Source organism: Diceros bicornis, chromosome 3, assembly GCF_020826845.1.
Source record: "Diceros bicornis minor isolate mBicDic1 chromosome 3, mDicBic1.mat.cur, whole genome shotgun sequence".
Classification (NCBI taxonomy): Eukaryota; Metazoa; Chordata; class Mammalia; order Perissodactyla; family Rhinocerotidae; genus Diceros; species Diceros bicornis.
The window spans coordinates 57038584-57059630 of NC_080742.1; the positions used below are offsets into that span (position 1 = coordinate 57038584).

The 21047-nt window shown below is 36.2% G+C and overlaps 1 protein-coding gene across 2 annotated transcripts in view; it reads left to right on the top strand.

Annotated features, from left to right (window-relative positions):
• The window catches only part of BBS9 (Bardet-Biedl syndrome 9), a 433858-nt gene that overhangs the window by 98364 nt on the left and 314447 nt on the right, over positions 1 to 21047 (top strand). For both annotated transcript variants that reach the window (XM_058528025.1, XM_058528034.1), the window contains exons 6-7: positions 11789 to 11963; positions 19103 to 19187. In XM_058528025.1, the coding sequence (XP_058384008.1) occupies positions 11789 to 11963; positions 19103 to 19187 (260 nt within the window). The remainder of the gene's footprint in view (positions 1 to 11788; positions 11964 to 19102; positions 19188 to 21047) is intronic.

Here is a 21047-nt window from a genome sequence, read left to right on the forward strand (position 1 = left end):
ATTTATATATTTTCCTTTTGGGGTCCTTCCGCACTCCACCTTTTCCTGTGTCTTTCCATTAGGCTTTATCTTTCTGAAGAGCAGAGTTATTTTTAATCTTTTCCCTCTTTTCTTAGGATTTCTTAGTGTATCTAATGTTGGGCATACAATGAGTACTTTGTTTTTTGACATAGTACTAAGCCATAAAATAATTTAGAATTCTAATTTCTTGTGTCACCTAGTAAAACTAATTATTTCAGGGCCTTTGCCATAACATTTTTACTTTCAGTTTTCATTTCACAAATATTTATTGAGCTCTACTACAGTAATGCACCACATAACGACATTTCAGTCAATGATGGACTGAACATACAATGGTGGTCCCGTAAGATTAGTACTGTATAGCCTAAGTGTATAGTAGGCTATACCATCTAAGTTTGTGTAAGTACACTCTATGATGTTTGCACAATGACGAAATCGCCTTAGTGACACATTTCTCAGAATGTATTCTCTTCGTTAAACAATGTGTGGCTATATACTGGGGACTGTTGGGGTTGGGAAGGTGTGGTAAATAAAGCATAATGCCAGATCTCAAGGGGTTTTCATGTGAATATGGTGATAACTTGGCCCACTTGATGATCATTGGCATCCTGATACCTAGTACTATGGTTTGACATGGTTTTTTACTTTCATGAGGGTTCAGTTGATTTCAACAGATATTTTTAGAGCACCAACATATAAGGGACTGTACTCAATGCTGTGAAGCAGACATTGAAAACAAAATAGACTTATCTTCAAGGATTTTATGCTTCATTTATGGAAGCTGGGGAGAGAGATATGCGAAATTTAGCTGTTTCACCAGGAAAAATATTGTCAGTATTAATAGAGAGTGATGCAGAATGTGTTAAGATAGACTAGAAGGAGAGTGGGTTATTTATGCCTAAAGGGAATTGGAGAAGGCTTTGAAGTAGTGGGGTTGGATCCTGGGGATTGAGGATGTGTAGAAGGATTTTATGAGGTTAAGATGGAAGAATGGCACCTGAGGTGAACTGAACTAGCCCAACAAATGAATAAGGGCATTTAGGGCATGTTACCTGAAGTATTTGGTGGTTGGGACTGGATGAGAGGGAGTAGTCAAAATTTGTTTAGCAGACACATTGAAGAGTTCTTTGGATATCCTGCTTGTTAATTTGTACTTATTTCTGGAGACACTGGAGTACCTTTGAAGTTTTCGATTGGGTTGATAACATGATTGCATCTGTGTATTAAGATGATTACTTTGGTATATTTGTTCTTATGACTTTTATTAAAGATATGGTATTTTTTTTTTTTTTTTTTGGTGAGGAAGATCAGCCCTGAGCTAATATCCATGCCAATCCTCCTCTTTTTGCTGAGGAAGACTAGCCCTGAGCTAACATCCATGCCAATCATCCTCCGCTTTATGTGGGATGCCACCACAGCATGGCCTGACAAGCAGTGCGTCGGTGCGCGCCCAGGATCTGAGCCCAGGCTGCCAGTAGCAGAGGGCGCGCACTTAACCACTACACCACGGGGTCGGCCCCAAAGATGTGGTATTTTAACTGCTTCTTTTAGAAGAATCCAAGGAAATTTAATAGACCAAACAATGGTAAATGGCACAATGGTAAGTGTCAGATAAGAACTGACACTTTGAGAAGTTTAAAATCATCATTATCGTTATCCCTAATTCATTTTGATTTGCCTTTTAAAATTGTATGAGTTTTAGATGAAGTTGAACTGAGAATTTCCTGGCTTTAGTTATTTTTTTCATAACCTAATTTAATTGATTATGATGAGTTCAGTGTAGACTGTAGTTTTTTCTTGTTCTTTCTTTTGGTACACTGATGATTTTAGGATTAAGAGAGTTAACAATATGTAAAAAGAGTTATTGCTTTATGGGACTGATAATATTTCAAATGAGGAATTTTTGTACAAAATGAAGAGATATTTTAAAATTTTTCTGCTTTTTAATATTTTTTTGGTGGGGGGTTCTCTGGGTTTCTTATCATGACTGACTATTACCTTGAGAAGTTTACCTTACTTTGAAACTAGTTATTTAAAAAAAAATTATACCCCCAGCATTATATTCACCCTTTAAGAATTTTTCTTTTGGATGAGAGAGAAAAAAGGAATGCTAATAAGTAACGGGCTCTTCTGTATGACCTCATCTGTCTTGTCTTTCTTATGTCACTCAAGATCATCCTGAAAAAAACTCAGTAACAGAGAGGGGAGAGAAGAATGTGAATATGGGTATGTTGGGGATAGGGTGAGGAGGCAGAGACCACTCATTCCCAGATGTGGCTTTCTGGCATGCTCATAATATATTTCTTTAGAGATTTCAATAGTTATCATGTGAGAGAAATTGCTGTTTTGGGGAAAGTAAACTTAAAATAGGCAGAAAGTCATCTTGAATACCAGCAATTTACACAGATCTGAGTTTTGAGAGATTTTCCATAGTTCTTCAAGTCTTAAAAACCCTTTCCTCTGGCAAAAAGGATGAATTTCTGATTGTGTGTGTGCTCCTTCTCACATTGAATTTTATCCTTTTTGCTCTGAAGGGTTTTTTCCCCCCTCAATATTAAGTTTTTCACATAATTTAGTCTGTAAGGAATAGGGTAATACAGTAACAGCAATTACTTATCATTTATTAAATGCTTACCAGGTACCAGTAAGTATGTATGTTTTCTTGTATTTTATCCTTGTAGCAGCATCATGTAATCTTCTCATACCGCAGCTTTACAGATGAGGAAACTGATGGAGGTTTCAGGACTAAAATAAAGGTGCAGCAAATCTGGTCTCAAGTTGCGGCTTTGCCGTCAGTTCTGATGAGCATGCCTGCCGTCTTCATTAGCAGTGTCTCCCTCCACCCAGCGCCCTCACCCAGAGTTCACCCATCTCATTCCTCGCCAAACACATCTCTCTTGTAATCCTTGTCTTTGTGCATGGTGTGCCCTCTGCTTTTGCTTCTCTGATTATCTGGCAAACTGTTTCTCAACCTGCAGGACCCAAGTGTTATCTCTGTTCTGAAGCTTTTCTTGATTCTTTCTGACACCACTTATCATGGTCCTATAACCTTTTAAATTATTTTAATATGCTTCTGTTCTTACATTGTTGTAGTTATTTAACTTGTTATCTCACATTTTCACTGAACTTTCTGAGAGTAGTGACTGTATCTCTCCTAGTACATACTAAGTGTACAGTGAATGTTTGTGGAATTTGTTGAATGAAGGTGAGTTCTGGAGAATGTTATCAAACTTTTCATGAACAGTACATCTGACCAAGTAATTCACCCAATATTTTGTGGATGCAAGTGATAATATAATGTTTGGGGCCTCCTTTTAAACTCTAACATTGCATTCATATTGAATCTATCACATATAATGCTAATTTAATGAATGGTTGTAATTTCTTTATAATATGTTATTAACCTTGTTCACAGTTGGGGAAAAAATGTGATAAATAGCTTGGTGGAACACACACTAGTGGTCTTTGTGAGGCTATTAAAGTTCCTATTAAAATGAGACACATTAAAATGTCAAAAGGCAAGTTCATAGGAAGAGTTAGTATGTAGACCCATTTTTTATTTTCTGGAGTCTTAAAGTAATTAGTCTCATGAAGTTATTTATTGGGGTAACACGTAAATAATAGTTGAGAATTTGTGTAATTTTCCCCTGGTACATATTTTAAAATATTAGCTATTTAGTGCAACACATGTATTCTATTTGTTGATTTCCTTTTTGCTTAGGCCTTTAAATTTTATTTACTTATTTATAACTAAGGTTTTAAACTTAGAATATATTTGAATATTACATTATTATCAGGCACTAATTACTTTTAGAATGCTCAAATAAAAAAGAATTTGAGGGAGAGAGTAATAAGAAAGAAGCTAACTATTCTTTCATTCAATTAGTTTCCAATTATTAATTATTACGCATAACCAAATAGTAGCATGTATCTCAAAACAATGGTGGTAATTTTATTTATATGATGATATGAGTGAAAAAGTAAAAAAATGATATTTAATAGCAAATTTACAATCTTGTAATCTCTAGAAATCTGCCTGCCACTTGTTTTTAAGGCAGTATCGGTTGAAATCCTACTCTGAACATTTTTATACCCTTGCTCATAGCAAACGTGTTGTACCATTTTTGAATTAGGTTTGCAATAAAGATTAATGAGTTAGTGTTTCAGTTTTTCTGTAACAACAACAACAAAAATTTTTTCCGTGCGTAGGTAAAAGGAGCGGAAGTTCCACAGACTTTTGGACTCTTCTATTCTTAGGTATCAGTCTCTTGATGTTTCCTGTCTGCCTTTTTGACTACCTATACAGCTGTTTTTCATGTGTTTTTCAGACTTGGAGAAAGACCAAGTATTTTTGACAGCTGCTTGCTGAACTGCAATATATGCTTGGCCACAGGTCACGTGTGCATTTCTTCACTTGTATTTTTACTCAATGTGTAAAAGAAATATGAGCGTAGAGAGATTCAGAAAACATGCAGCATGCTGAGTAGTGGTAGTTTTCTTTCATGTATGCCACTCCACGTACTCTGCTGCATAGATTCCACGGGAAGAAAAAGACAGCAGAGAAATGGAGGAAATGGTATTTAGGACTGCCTTCCGTGGGGCCCTTGTTGCTATAATAATGAATGATGGAAAATGCTCTGGGTCACGCATAGTAGAAAGAACTCTGGGCATGGGGACACACACACACACACACACACACACACACACACACTACTACACACCATTTTAGTGAATAGTCTATAATTTAGTGGAGAAAACTATTAATCTAGCAGTCAGTTCAACATGTAATTGATTACTAGTTTATGCATCATGTTAAAGCTTTGACTACATGATATTTTAACACCAGGAAATGAGACACTATTTAATAAATATTCATTTCATGGTGCTGCCGTAATGGAACTTTCCTGCCTCCACCCTCTTTATCCCCACAGGCACCAACATTTTTCTTTGCCTTTGAAAATGAAAAATACTGATTTCCAAAATGGCTTTGGTAGGTCCTTTGTCAATTTGTTCCTAGATCTTTCAAATAATATTTCAAGTTACAATCATTATTTTTCTCTCATCATAGTTAAGATCAATGGGATAAACAACCAGATTTTAAATTCTGATGAAATCTCCAACCTTCCTAATTATTTCAACTTCAAAAGATGTTTTATTTTTTTCTGTGTAGTTTAGGCATAATTTTTGAGGAAGCGTCGTTAAGATATTGTCATCTTTTCACAATCTGTTGCTTTTACGTTTCATGCCCTGTTGGTAAAACTGGATCCACTGCACTGGAATCAAGACTAATTACCTCTGCATCTTTTTCTAATATGTTCCTTTTCTCTTCCAGAAATTTCCTCTACTTTTACCTTTGACTCCTTATTCATTCTACCTATCCTTCTCCAGTCTAGGATACATCCTACTTCTATCATGAAACCTTTCCCAGGAAGTTCACTGTAATGAAGCTCTTTAATTTTCTGTAGTACTTAGACTGTTTCACATCATTTAGATTTTATATGTTAATTTATGTTATTTTTAAAAACGGGTCCAGTATAGTATAATGGAGCCTCTCAGGGAACATGTGTAGTATAATGGAGCCAGATGGATTCCAATTTGAGTACTAGCTGTGTCATTTACTAACTCTGGCATTAGACAAATTATTTAAACTCTGTGGGTTTCAGTCTTCTCATGTGTAAAATGGGACTATTGTCCACTTTTTAGTTATTAAAGGTTAAAGCTAATATGCTGGACAAATGTTTAACACAAAGGCGGGAACGCAACAGGTGCTCGGTAAATGGCAGTAGTAGTTATTATGTTGTTGTTCTATGTTTCTTACAGCTCCTAGTGTAATACTGAGCATGTGGTAAGGACTCTTTGAGTACGGTTCATGGCTAGGTCATTTAAATACTTTCTGAAATCCCATAGCTTTTATGAAGGCTTCCTTTGGCTCTGTTCTATCAGAACTAAAAAACTTTCATGGCTTCTCTGGACTGCTCTTTCTGTTCCCATTATCTGTAAGGGGAGCCTTTGGTATGTATTCTGAAGTAGCTTCCAAAACAGTGATTTGAAGGATTTATTTATTAATTTTTGAGTAATGTTTTGGATTGATCCCTACATTTTTCTAAACTTCAGCAGCTAGGATTGTAATAAATAAAGCATTTTTCATGTACTTCAAATGCAATATGTGAGACACATAGAATAAAATCTCAGCCAATCCAAGCTGCAGATGAATAAATTTTGCCTAGTTTACTTCACCTCAACAGACATTTATTAACATATTTCCTATGTGCCAGGCATTTTATAGTTGTTGGATTTACAAAGATGAGTAAGATATGGTTCCTGCCTTTGAGTTTAGTCTAGGGTGAATGAGAGACACAAAAATAGATTATTTTAATAGATGATTAGTTGTAAGATGGAGGTAAGGATAGGGATCTGTGGGATCACAGATGGAGGGTGATTGGAGGGGGAAAGAGAAGACTTCTGGGAAAACATGAGCCTCAGCCTTTGATGTCTCTCAGAGGGCAAATGGGATGATCCACTTGATTCAGGAGCAGAGACCCAACTCAAAGTGGTTTCCATATTTATGGGAATTTATTGCCTGCAAAGTTCACAGGTATGTTTGGCTCCAAGTGACGCTTGGTGCACTGGCTCAAATAGTGTCTGCCATGGCATCTCTTAACTGTGCCATTGTCAAAGCCAAATGGCCTCTGTGATTCCAGACCTTATCCTCCTTACACATTTCTCCCCAGGTGGAAGAGTAAATTTTTCTCTAGTTCCAGCTCAATCTAGGGATTTAGCCCTAAACCAATTGCTGTGACTAGTGGGATACTAATTGGTTTACATAAGTCAGGGTCTACCCTCAAGCTTAGAATGAAGTCAGTCTCATTCAAATCTCATGGCCAAAGATAGGAGGAGAGGGGAGTGGATGACTAGGAGGCAGCCAGCAAATGTTTACTAGACCAGGCGAAGAAAAGTGAAAGAGTTTTTTGAGGAAGGTAATAATATAAGCAAAAGCAAGGAAGCATGCACCATGACCATGTGTGTGGGAAACAGCAAGTAGTTAAACATTAATACAACATGTAGTATGAGACTTAAAAAATAATTATAAAATAATAATGTGATGGAGTATTTGCCACCTGCCGGATCTAGTTTCCATATATTACTTCATTTAATTCTCACAACAACTGAGGTAGATACACCCATCTTGCAGATAAGAAAATTTGGGCTCAAGCTCGCAGCTAATAATTGGTGAAGCTGGACTCAAACCCAGATTATCTGACTCTAGAGGCAGCCTATGTGGCCATTATGGTACTTTAAGTACTCTCCTCTATCTTGCTAGAGTTTCAGGAAATAAGACCTCATGTACCATGCTAAGGAGCCAGATTTTCTCTGGGGCTCAAGTTTTCTTCAAGCTCTAGCTCTTTGTCGTACAATGCTAAGGCAGTGGTTGTCAAACTTTAACATGTATCAGATAGCCTCTAGGGCTTGTTAAAACCTAGAATTGCTGGGCCCTAACACCAGAGTTTCTGATTCAGTAGATCTGGAGTGGGACACTAGAATTTGCATTTCTAGGAAGTTCCTAGATGATGCTGACACTGGTGTTCTGGGAGCCACACTTTGAGGACCACTTCTTTAAGGTCTTTGGGAGACTAAAGATTTGTGGTTTGATGATATTCACCACATTGAAATGATCTCAAATTTTATTAGTACTTCTTCTTGGAAGTGCACGTGCTCTGACCTCACATTCTTTAATAATAAAGATATCAAGAGTATATTTTGGCTTCAGTAATATCCTCCCCCAAAGTCAAGGTCTTTGCATTAAGTGTTTCCTTGATTGGATTTCTTTTGTCTCTCTGATTCTTAACTTATTAAGATTAAATTTATTGCTCTCCATCTAGGTCCCCCTCAATTTGCTAATGCTCAGTTCTGCCCTTGATTGTTAAAAAAGTGCATTTGTATACAAAAGACATACATTTAAACACTTAATTTTATTTGTCTACATTTTCATTGTGAAAAATTTTAAGTATCAGAAAAAGTAACACGAACACTTATGTTTCCACCATCTAGATTCAACAGTTGTAAATGTATATACACATACATTTTTTTTGATGAACCATTTGAAAGTAAGTTATAGATCTTGTGGCACTTCACCCATAAACATTACAGCACACATCTCCCAGTAAGAACATTCTCTTATGTAATCATTTTACCATGATCATACTTAAGAAAATTTATAGTAATTCCTACTGTTATTTAACATGTAGTCATATTCCAATTTCCCCAGTTGTTCCAATGTCTTCTATACCTAGTTGTTTTTTGGTACTGGGATCCAATCAAGTGAAACTAAATTTTAAGAGTCAGCAGTACTGGATGGATCTTTAGGCTCAGGTAAGTTCTATATTATTTAAGATAGGTTTGATTGCTTTAATAAAGACCCAATATGATGATGGCTTAAATAAGGAAGATGTTTATTCCATCATATTTAACCACCTAGAGATAAAATGGTCCAGGGCTGGTAGGGGGGCTCTGTTGTCTTCAATATGTCGCTTCCATCTCAGAGGCCAAGATAGCTGTTCCAGCCCTAACATCATGCTGGGAAGAGGAGAGGGGAGTGCATCCTCAGTCCTTTTAAGGGCATGTCTGTATGTTGTACATATCACTTCTGTTCCCATCTCATTGGCAAGAATGTAATCATATGATGTATCTGCAGTAGAGGCCTGGAAATATAGGCTTTATTCTGGATGGCCGTGTGTCTAGTGATAATTGAAGTACCGAAAGAAAGAATGGCTGCTGGTGGAGCAGTTAGCCTCTCTGCCACAAGTTCTTTTTTTGCAAATGACTGAGCTATAGCAAACTATCTTAAATCCATTTAATAACTCCTAATGCATTATAATATGACATTTCTCTTTTTGAGATATATAGGGCTAGTAATTACTCCTATGCTGAGCCCAGACTGTTATTCTGTTTTGAATTATTTCATATGTATTTTATAGATGTTCTGTCATCTTTTTTGTTAGGGCATAGCTATCATTGCTCATAGCTGTCAGTATCTTCATACCTTTTCTAGTTTGCTATTTTCTTTTCTCTGGGCTGGGCAAGCAGGTAACAATAACCATCATAATAATGCTGCGATTTATTGTGTGTTTTATGTATGCTGTACAGTATTGGAGACTTTTACATATTTATCTCCAACTTGGGCGCTCTTATACAAATGTACTCATTTCTTAAATGAGAAGGCTGAAGCTCCTGGAATATCAGTAACTTGTTTATGAGAACTGCAATTGTTAGAACCATAATTAAAATAAGAATTGATGTCCTAAGTGAAACCTGGGAATCCTACCTGTAAAAAGTTTGCATGATTTTTATTACAAAGACTTTGTATCATCTATTTTGACTACTTAGAAACATTTTTATACTTTATATACTTTATACATTTTCTGCGTGCAGACAGGTGGGATTGCTAAATAGTTAAATTCTGGATAGATGAACTACTCTGTCTAAATACATCTCTGTGAATACACTTGTACAGCATGCAAATGCATACAGCATACATACAAATGCATACCTTTTCTTGAAAAGCTTAATAAGCATAGTAGATAAAGATAAGATTAAAAAAACTTAAAACAGTGACTGCAAAACATGCCATGCATTATAAAAGAATCTGAGCATTGAGAGAATACTCTTCAAAACAGCATTGATATGAACAACTCTTTTCTTTCTAAAGAGATCCCAGAATGGTTCGGGTGTGTGTTTAGTGAACATTCATATGCTACGACAATATTCAACCTGGAGCATCTTTTAGATTATTTAAGGTTGATAAACCTATTGAATCAGTCAAGATGGGGGAGAGTATATTGCAGTAATAAGCACCCCAAAATCTCTGTTTTCTTTTTTAAAAAACTCCTTTGGGGGGTTGGCCTGGTAGCGTAGTGGTTAAGTTCGCGCACCCTGCTTTGGCCCCCTGGGATTCGCCAGTTTGGATCCTGGGTGTGGACCTATGCACTGCTCATCAAGCCACGCTGAGGCGGTGTCCCACATAGAACAACTGGAAGGATGTACAACTGTGACATGCAACTATCTACTGGGGCTTTTGGGAGAAAAAAAAGGAAAAAAGGAGTAAGATTGGCAACAGATGTTAGCTCAAGGCCAATCTTCCTAAAAAAAAAAGTCTTTATCAAACAAACAAACAAACAAAAAAAAACAACTTCTTTGGCAATGTATTTTCTTTTTAAAGAAAATTGTGTCCATAGTCAGATACAATAATAAGAATATCATCCATTTCTATGTGGTTTCTTTTTGACCAAAGTATTTTTTAAATTTCAAAATTTTAGTATATTGGCACGGATATCCAAGGTACTGTGGAATAGTTACTACAGGACTTAATATTTATGGTAAGTATGAGTTAGAGATGACTAATTAGAGAATTAACCTTTTAATTCCTTAATGAGTAGCTTAATTTTTCTCTGACATAGTTCTTTCCTGTATAATACATTATAGGATACACTAATCACACTAGCAGAACATGAAAAGTTATAGCCACTAGATCTTTCTCAGATGAGGGATGCTATACTGTATCATAGTGGTCTAGCGGTTAACATTCGGCACTCTCACCAACACGGCCCAGGTTTGTTTCCCAGTCAGGGAACCACACTACCCCTCTCTCGGTTGTTACCCTGTGGCAACTGTGTGTTGCTGTGATGCTGAAAGCTATGCCACTGGTGTTTCCAATACAGCAAGGTCACCCATGGTGGACAGGTTTCAGTGGAGCTTCTAGACTAAGACAGACTAGGAGAAAGGACTTGGCCATCCACTTCTGAAAAAATTGGCCATGAAAACCCTATGAATAGCAGCCCTGGAAGGTGAGAGGATGGCACGAAAAGAGTGGGCAGGGTACAGCTCTGCTGTTCACAGGGTTGCTAGGAGTTGGAATCAACTTGACAGCACTAACAAATACTGTATCATAAAAATCATCATTATCATCATCTCAGTATATTTTAAGAACTGGGAAGTTCATAGACTCAGACTGATAGTAGAAAAGACACTTCAAAATCAGTCTGTAGTTCAGGGCAATCAGTGATTAGTCCTTTTCACTCCCAACAGTGCTTAAAACTGTGATTTGGGGCCGGCCCCGTGGCTTAGCGGTTAAGTGCGCGCGCTCTGCTGCTGGCAGCCCGGGTTCGGATCCTGGGCGCGCACCGACGCACCACTTCTCCGGCCATGCTGAGGCCGCGTCCCACATACAGCAACTAGAAGGATGTGCAGCTATGACATACAACTGTCTACTGGGGCTTTGGGGGGAAAGTCAATCAATAAATAAAAATTAAAAAAAAAAAACTGTGATTTGTATAAAACTGATACCTTTGGTCTGTTGTGTTTGATGTCTAAGTCATTTGAAAGTATGAGGCTGATATACTATGAAGAATAGAAGTAGCCTCGTGCAGAACAGTTTTTGTTATATTTCTGATTTTGGAAAAAATAATGTCTTACAAAGAGTCATGATTGTTTTCAGTGATTATCTTGAGCTAGAGGTTTTAGCATATAATAAATGCAATAAATGTATTTAAAATTATAGGCATCTTCTGAATAATTTAAAAATTGGGAAATACATGTGTATACTGATATACAATAATCTGCTGGCTTCATCAGTTTGTAATTTAAAATTTAAGCTGCTCATTTTGCCCCTTGGGGGAAAAGTTGTGACACATTTGTGGTGGATAGTGATAAATTAAAACTATTATATTTATAGAAAGAATAGGTCACTTAATTTCCTTTAATTCTTCTTTAGGTCGAGATTTAATTTGTATCCAGTCTATGGATGGGATGCTGATGGTGTTTGAGCAGGAAAGCTATGCTTTTGGGAGATTTCTCCCTGGTTCTCTTTTACCTGGCCCTCTCGCTTACAGTTCCCGTACAGATTCCTTCATTACTGTCTCTTCCTGCCGACAGGTGGAAAGTTACAAGTAAGTTTAGATGTTGAATCTTTGGAATCATGATTTTTGGTTTGTTTAATGATGTTTGGTTTGCTGATTAATTCTTTTCCATAGAGAGCTTGAATATTACAACTAGAAAAGAGACTGGTTTCTTTGATGAAATATGATTGTAGTGATTTAGAAGGTATCATTTACATATTATAAAATATTTGAAAGGCAGTATAGTGCATAGATTGAGAGGACGGGTTTGGAGAGAGGCAGACCTGGATTGGAATCCTGGTTTTGCTATTCACAGCTGTTTGATGGTCAGTGTCCTTATCCTGACTGTAAGGGGGACAATACGGCTATTTTGGCAAACTTGTTAAAAGGATTAAATGTATGACAAGTTGCCACCCCATAGAAAATGTTTGATAATTATTGACTGTTCCTTGAACTATAAGTAATAAAATACAATGTGAGTGAAAAAAGCTGGATACAAAGATGCGTATATGGAATGATTTCATAACAAAAAAAGAATGTATATGACATAGGAAGAATACTGGCAAGAAATACAAGTGTTATGAATGTTTTTAAAAGAACGATTCATAGTAGAAGTGAAATGTGAAATGACCCTATGAAAATAGTTTATGCTTTTTGCTGGAAATTCTTATTGATTTTGGTGAATTGTGTTTGAGAGAGACCGTTTTCTCCTCTACCAGCTAAATTTCAATGAAAATTAAAGTTTTGAGTTTTTGGAGGGTGTGCTTTTTGTTGGAAGAGAGAATGGGGAAAAGAAAGTAGAAATCCACACTGGGAAAAGAAAGGGACTTGAAGAATTACCGTATCTTCGGTAACTTTATTGTTGTTATCTTACTGATGGCAATAGTTAGAACTTTAAACATCTAAGCAGCACTTCATTATAGCTTTTTAGTATTATTTTTGGCTGCATGATTTTTCCCAAGGCAGGAAGAAAATATAAAATCATCAGGCAACAGCTGTCAGTTTTTGTCTTCAAGTTTCAATACTGTGCATATAGTGAGTTAATGCAGTTCTCCCTTCATAAGTGGCAGTCTACCTTTTGTGAATTATTGTTAAGGCATTAGGATTCAAAACGCTGAAAATAAGCAAATGTTTGTGACTAAGCAGAAGTTAACTGATGGAGGTAGTGTATCATTATGTCATATTCTTTCTATAACTCCTATGGCTCTTGTCCAAAAGAGACGAATGAATTGTGCTATTGCTACTGGTGATAAATAAAATGTTATATTTATTTTGAGAGGTTGAGAAAAATATGTGTATAATTCATTCAAGCCTGCCAAAACTTAAGCAATATTGAGGAGATCTGCTTTTCAGCTTTCCATCCAGTTCTCTCCTGCCAAGTTGTGATACTGGCAGTGCTACACTGGGGTCACAATACAAAGTTTTGAATGCTCCATGACTTATTCTTTGAAATATGTGTACAGGAATTAATTTGGTAATAACTCCAGGAGTGACTGGATGAAGAAGCATTATGTAGGTTTCCTTAATCTGTAAATTTAATCTCACAGAAGCTTACACTGTTTTAACTGTGGTAATTCTCCAACATACCAATCCATTAAATTCATCTCCATCTAGGACTAGAAAATGCATACTTTACCCATTATGTGCATCTTTTATCAAGGTAAAAATGCATGAGATATGTGATTGTTGTGAAATGATGACAATCAAGAGGGTTTATAACATTAAATAATATGCTGTATTTATTTACACTTTCAAGTTTAATAGATTAAATTAAATGATAATCACTAGTACAATTTAGGATAGGAGAAAGCATGAAAGCTGTAGGTTTGTTCTTTTGAGGCTTCTGTTTATAATCAGTTAATAGAATGTAATCAGTTAATAGAAAAGGCTTTTAAGACAGTTCATTTTCATTGTTATATATATGCATATATATATATATATATTTTTTTTGGTGAGGAAGATTAGCCCTGAGCTAACATCTGTTGCCAATCCTCCTCTTTTTGCTGAGGAAGATTGGCCCTGGGCTAACATCCGTGCCCATCTTCCTCTTCTTTTTATGTGGGATGCCGCCACAGCATAGCTTGATAAGTGGTGCGTAGGTCTGGAGTTGGGATCCGAACCCGCGAACCCTGGGCTGCTGAAGCGGAGTGCGCAAACTTAACCATTATGCCAGCAGGCCAGCCCTTCATTTTCATTTCTGATATTAATATTTAATTACTTTAAAATAAGCTTAATTATGTTCAAATACGAACTAGTGAAGCCTGTGGGTCTCAAACTTGAGTGTGCATATGAATCACCTGGGCAGCCTGTTATAAAATGCACATTTGCAGATTCCCAATCCTCAATACCCTAGATTTTGATTTAGTAGGTTTGGGGATAAGACCCAGAAATCATCATTGTAAACACAAACTCCAGGTGATTCTAATTTAGGGACACACTTTGAGTGTTGTTTTTTTTCTTTTGTAGTGAGAGAATTGTTTGCCTTTTTTTGGGGGGAAGGAGAGGCTTAGGTACCACCATTTTCTTGGGCATATTTGTCCAAACTTTGGACCATCTTTTATTCTCTTTTTCTTTCCTTTACCTGTCAGAGTTATTTAGTCAGTAAATCCTGACCTTTCTACCTTTTTTTCTCTTATTCAGCCCTTGCTTCCCATTCCCATTGGCATTCAGGCCTTTATCTTCTCACTTGGATTTCTGGATTTCTTACCTCTAATCTAGACTTTGAAGGTTCCTTCTCATATCTATCCTTTTAAAACACCTCTTTAAGCCGGAATAATTTTTGTTGCCCATTAAAAAATCTAAACTTTCTTATATTGACATTCAGTTTCCTTTATAATCCAGTCCCATTTTACCTCTATTATGTGGACTTTCAGATTTGAAAGGGACTTTTACAGGTAACTGGTTCAACTATCCTCCTTTTTTCGCCTCCTAGATATATTATTGCCTAAAACACTGATTTTTGCCCAATATCATATATTAACTTCTTGTATTGTGGTAGAATGTTCTAGAATATGTCTTGCATTATCAGGTTCCTGAGAGCACAATCAGTCTTAAATATCTGTTCACTGACAGAATAATTCAGTTCATTTGTTCAATCATTCATTCAGCAAACATGTTTCAAGAGGCCTCTCTGTGCCACACACTGTGGAAAGTACTGGAAATGCAAAGTCAAATAAGACCTATTTTTTGTCCTCAAGCAGTATGCAAGCAGGTGGAGGAGGCAGCAATTCAGTCAGCTGTTTCAGTTCACTGTGATATAGGCTATAAGAGCTTTGCACAGGATGCTGAGGAGGCCTGGGGGTGGGACCTTTACATAAAAGTCGAATGGAGGGAGGCTCCCTGAAAAATTATACCTACCATGAGTTATTTTCTCTCCTCTTTGCTATATACTTTCCCCTGTACTCCTACAATGGCTCCTGATACATTGCTAGGTAGATAATAGGCTTTGAATTGATATTTTAAAATGTGTTTGTTGAATTTAATGGACAGTATTTTAACAAGAAGATTGTGTTCTTCATCAGTCCTAGGCTCTTGGCAAAATGAAATACTTGGTGTTCCCCTTGTGTGTTCAGAGCTTTTCTCCTTCCCCTCTTTTGCTCACGCTGTACTCTGTCTGAAATGCTCTTCCTTCCTTCTTTGCATATGAAAATTGTATCTGGAAGCCTCCCTGCTCCTTTTCAGTTGTTCCTTGACCTAGCTGTAAGTAACATATCCTCCTTCTCAATTCACAGAGTAGTTTTTCACTGCTTTCCACAAGTAGCATTCATGCTTTCATTGACATTACGTATTTGCTTGTTTCTCTCTCTGACTAGGCTAAATGCTCCTTGATGGCAGGGATTTTGTATCCCCTGAAGTACCTTGTCGAAAGTAGATGTTTAACAAGAACTTGATGAAGCAGTGAAAAGTTTGTAAAGAAAAAATCTGTTTTGTTACTGGCACCTTTCAATGAAAATGATTCTTCCTGGCATAATTAAGAATGTTTTAGCTATAGTTGAAATGAACATAGTAATGCTTTGTATCCAGAGCTTCCATTTCTAGTAGAGTTCTCTGGGTTAAATATTAAGGTTCCAAAATCTCCTGGTACCCTTTGAGGTGACAACTATGTTTCCTTTGAAAATAAATGATTTTGGAGGGTTTACTTTTGTGCTCTGTGACACTTCAATCCATATTTTAGTTACTTGCTGCTGTTTTTACGATGTGATATGAAAGAACACTAAATAATATGGTTGAATTTGTCATTGGTGCTCCACAGGACCTGTTAAGCATTTGTGGCTTTTGGGTCAAAAAGCACCATTGTCCACCTGTGTTGCTGTGTTTGTGATTAGCGCCTTTCTGTTCTGAGAAACACGTATGACACTCTTTCATGAAATCTTATTACACTGGGCCTGATTATTCTTTCAGCAATCTCAACAAGGGAATTTTATTCTTTAGCTTATATCATTGAACACTTGAGTGGTGAGAAAAAAAAATCCAAATGTTTTCTTTATTTCAGAATTTCTAAGTCTGCTTGGAATTGTTTGGTTTTGGAAATAGATTTCTATGTACATTATTGGTCACAGTTGAGAGGATTTAAGGAAGAACCATAAAGTAGATGCTATTGTAAGTTTGTCGTCATCTAAATTTACTGTCAGTTACATGTAGTAATAAAATACTCTTCTGAGTTGTGTTCCAGGAAGAGAAGTGGTCTGGATTGGGCAATCAGGAGTCAATTTTGGCTGTGTCTCTGCCTCCCGTTTTGATGTTAAAGAGGACTCTTTAGGGGTTCACTTATTCCTCAGATGAAATAGTAACTCTTTGTAGTTATATAAGAAGTTATATAAGAAGCTTCAAACAGCTCAAAAGCTTTGGCTTTTTGCAACAATCTCATTAATATCCATATCATCCTCCAGTAGGTTGGTGTCTGCAGGAAATGAACCGCCTATATAATTAATTGCCTGAGGTTAGATCCATAACAGGACCAGCTCTCGGCTGATGTTCTAGTCACCAGTGCATACTATTTCTGTTACTAACAGCTAGGAAGAGTAAAACAATCCTATTTGGAGGTTGGAATGTGAGGTCTAATTATTTGGCACTTTTGGCAACGTATGGGTTTTGCAGGTCAGTCTCAGATGATATGGAGACTGCATAGGAGCTGCAGCTGCCTATGGAATTTTTTTTTTTTGAGGAAGATTGGCCCAGAGCTAACATCTGTTGCCAACCTTCCTCTTTCTTTTTCTTTTTTCTCCCCAAAGCCCCCAGTACGTAGTTGTATATCCTAGTTGTAGGTCCTTCTAGTTCTTCTATGTAGGACGCCACCTCAGCGTGGCTTGATGAATGGTGAGTAGGTCCGTGCCCAGACTCCGTACTGGCGAACCCTGGGCTGCCGAAGCAGAACGCGTGAACTTTACCGCTGCGCCACCAGGCCGGCCCTATGGAATTTTTAAGCATGGTTTGACAAGGCTGATATCTTCACCCTCCTACCTTTTTTGTCTCATTTCCTATGACTTATTCCTCCCTGCCACGCATCTCTCCTAAACTCCTGTCGTGGCCTTTTGTGTCTCTTTCATGCTGCTTGCCTTTGCATGTACTGTTGGCTTTGCCATAATGCCTTTTACCTCTTTACCAGCATGATGAATTTTCACTTATTCTTTAAAACCGAGCTTTCTCCTCCTGAACTTATACTAAGAACATACATATTTTCTCCACCCCAATTACTTGTTTCTGCTACCTTGTTTCCTTGGTACTGTGGGCATACCTTCTGTTAGCAAGCACGGGACACTCTGAGTTACACTTATTCATTTGTATATGAATATCCACAGCTACCTTGGGAGATCCTGATGGATACAGACCATGTAGTAGTTTTTTCCCATGGTCAATGCTTGTATTAGATCTCTATTACGTGTTTATTGACTGAATGAAATTCATATAAATTAAGCTTTCGTATTAACTATAAGACTGATTTTCATAAATACCTTGCAAAGTTTATCTTAATACATAGTCATTTTGCATCTAACTGAAATTAGAGGCTTTTTACAAATGAAGTATTCCTGATTGAGATAGGATGGTTTAAGAATTGGTATATGACATTTGAATACCATTGTACATTTCAGTGCTTATTTAGATATTCCACATTGCTTTTATTCGTTCAGGTCCCTGATTTTCACACTATCAGACATCTTTCTCTTAGACAATATGAGTTGTGTGAATGTATCTATTTATTAATTTTCCTCTTAACTATGGGAGAACAATGCAAGGAGTTTTGATTCAGCAGGAGGAAAAGGAATCTATGAGCCTGAATTTCCTTCATTTAGAGTAGGATTACTCCTCTAACAATATACCATTAATTAATGGGAAATAAGAGAATTTAAACTTTATTGGCTAAATTAGTCATTTCTAGATTGAATAATAGTTGTAAATTGTTTTTAAGAATGATTTGAGCTCAATGTTACTATTGAAATAAAAGCTGGAAATACTTATAAAAAGTCAAAATGTCCATTATTGAGAATTTATTACATACCAGATAAACTATTAAGTGATTGATCTCTCTATATAAATCTGTATCTGTCTATCTCTTTGTCACTCTATCAATCAATAATTCAATACCATCTGTTTGTCAATCTGTCAATAATTCATATTGATAATTATTGATTATAATATATACCAGATACTGTACTAGGCACTAAATTATTATTATTATTATTATTTTTTCTGAGGAAGATTGGCCCTGAGCTAACATCTGTGCCAATCTTCCTCTATTTTGTATGTGGGATGCCGCCACAGCGTGGCTTGATGAGCAGTGAGTAGGTCTGTGCCCAGGATCCGAGCCGGTGAACCCTGGGCTGCCAAAGTGGAACATGCAAACTTAACCGCTACGCCACTGGGCTGGGCCCTATCACATAAAATTCTAATGGAAATGCTCTGATAGTTGGTGGAACTATTTTCCCAATATTCAATTTTGGGACATCTGGTTGTAATTTCTTTATCATAACAGTTTTACATAGTCTTATGTCACAGTATCATTCAGTAAGAAGTCAATCTTAAATTTTACAGTTTTTAAAACCAACAAAAAAGGGATGCATAACATTTCTGGATTATGTGCTTTTATTTACTTATTTTTTCAGTGCTATTGAAACTATGTACTTTTAAAGTTTAAAATAATTTACGCTTTTAACTATAAAGTCACTTACAATTATTCCATGTCTTTCAAACAGGTACCAAGTACTTGCTTTTGCTACGGATGCAGATAAAAGACAGGAGACTGAACAGCAAAAACTTGGTTCTGGAAAAAGACTAGTTGTAAGGCCTTTTTTTTTAATATATAAAAATTTCAGTAATTTCATATCTAATCACAGATGTTTGTTCAGCATAAGAATTCCTGGGAAGAAAATTTAAAAAAAATTTATATTTCACCATTTCTCTTTTCTATGTTATTATGTTATTATTTTCTATGTTATTGTTATATCAATAAACAAAGAATTTAGTTGGCTAATATTGAGCAATAGAGACACATGCCTGCTCATAGGTCATAATATATCATATTATAGAGTTTCAGCCCTAGAATTATAGATGTACAGATGGGGTCACTTTTTAAAAAAATTTATTTTTTGTTTTTTTAATTATTTGTTTTCTTTTCCAATCTTAGGAAATTTATTAATATAAATAATCTCATAGGGTCAAAGGAGAAAACCAAATCATTTGATAGAATTCAAAATTCATTTCTTTTTTTTTAATTGAGGTAACTGATTTATAACATTATATAAATTTCAGGTGTACATCATTATATTTTGCCTTCTGTATAGACTACATCGTATTCACCACCAAAAATCTAGTTGCCATCCATCACTGTGCACATGTGCCCCTTTACCCCTTTTACTCTCCCTCCACCCACTGCTTCTCTGGTAACTACCAGTCTGTTCTCTGTATCTGTATTTGTTTGTTTGTTTATCTTCCATATATGAGCGAAATCGTACGGTGTTTGTCTTTCTCCATCTGACTTATTTCACTTAGCATAATACCCTCAAGTTCCATCCATGGTGTCGCAAATGGCAAGATTTCATCTTTTTTTTATGGCTGAATAGTATTCCGTTGTTCTTCTTTATCCATTCATCTGTTGATGGGCACTTAGGTTGTTTCCAGGTCTTGGCTATTGTGAAGAATGCTGCAATGAACATAGGGGTGCACGTATCTTTTCAAATTAGTGTTTTTGTGTTCTTTGGATAAATACCCCAGAGTGGAATAGCTGGATCATATAGTACTTCTATTTTTAACTTTTTGAGGAATCTCCATACTCTTTTCCATAATGGCTGCACTATTTACATTCCATATGGGGTCACTTTTAACTGAAGTGATTATAAACTAACAAAATAAAAGGTGGAAATTAAAAAAAAACCCCCTTTAACAGGCAAAAATATTGCTAGTAGTAGGTTTGTGAACAAATACATAAGTAAAAGATAAAAATTCACAGCTCACAAAGATGAAATTAGCTCAAAGACAAAGGTGGAAGTTTGATAACTTGAAAAGTAGTTTGAAGAAAAGTTGTAAATAATAAATTCACAGGTTAATGGGAATTAGGGAATAGATGATGATTGTGAACTCTTCCTTATCCTGAGAACCTCCATAGATAGTAAGACAAAAAATGGAAGGAACTGAAAATTATGATGGAAACAGTAAAGTGAGTTTAAGGACACACATGAAAGAAACTGAGTGAAGAAATAATGTGGAATTTAGAATACTAAGGAAAAAAGAATTATCAGAGAAGACTAATATTCTGTACTAGGATATAGAAGTTAAGAGAGATGGTAGAAAGGAAGACTAACTTGGAAAGAGTCAAGAATGAGATGAAAGCATTTTATTAATGATAGTAAAAGATGAAAGAGCAGAACAAATACAAATATAAGATAATTTTGCACAGAATTTGGAGGCACCATAGTCATTATAGTTAAAGCATAGACTTGCGAGGCAGAAAGATCTTGAGAGCTATACTTAGTACTTATTTTGAACAAGTTTGTTAACCTTGTTAAGTCTCAGTTGCAAAGTGGTGATAATGCCTATTTACAGTGTTACCATTAGAAATATATATAAAGTACTTAGCAAAATGTCTGCATGATGAAGATGACAATGATGATGGTGATCAGATTGTCCTTGACCTCCTTCTCA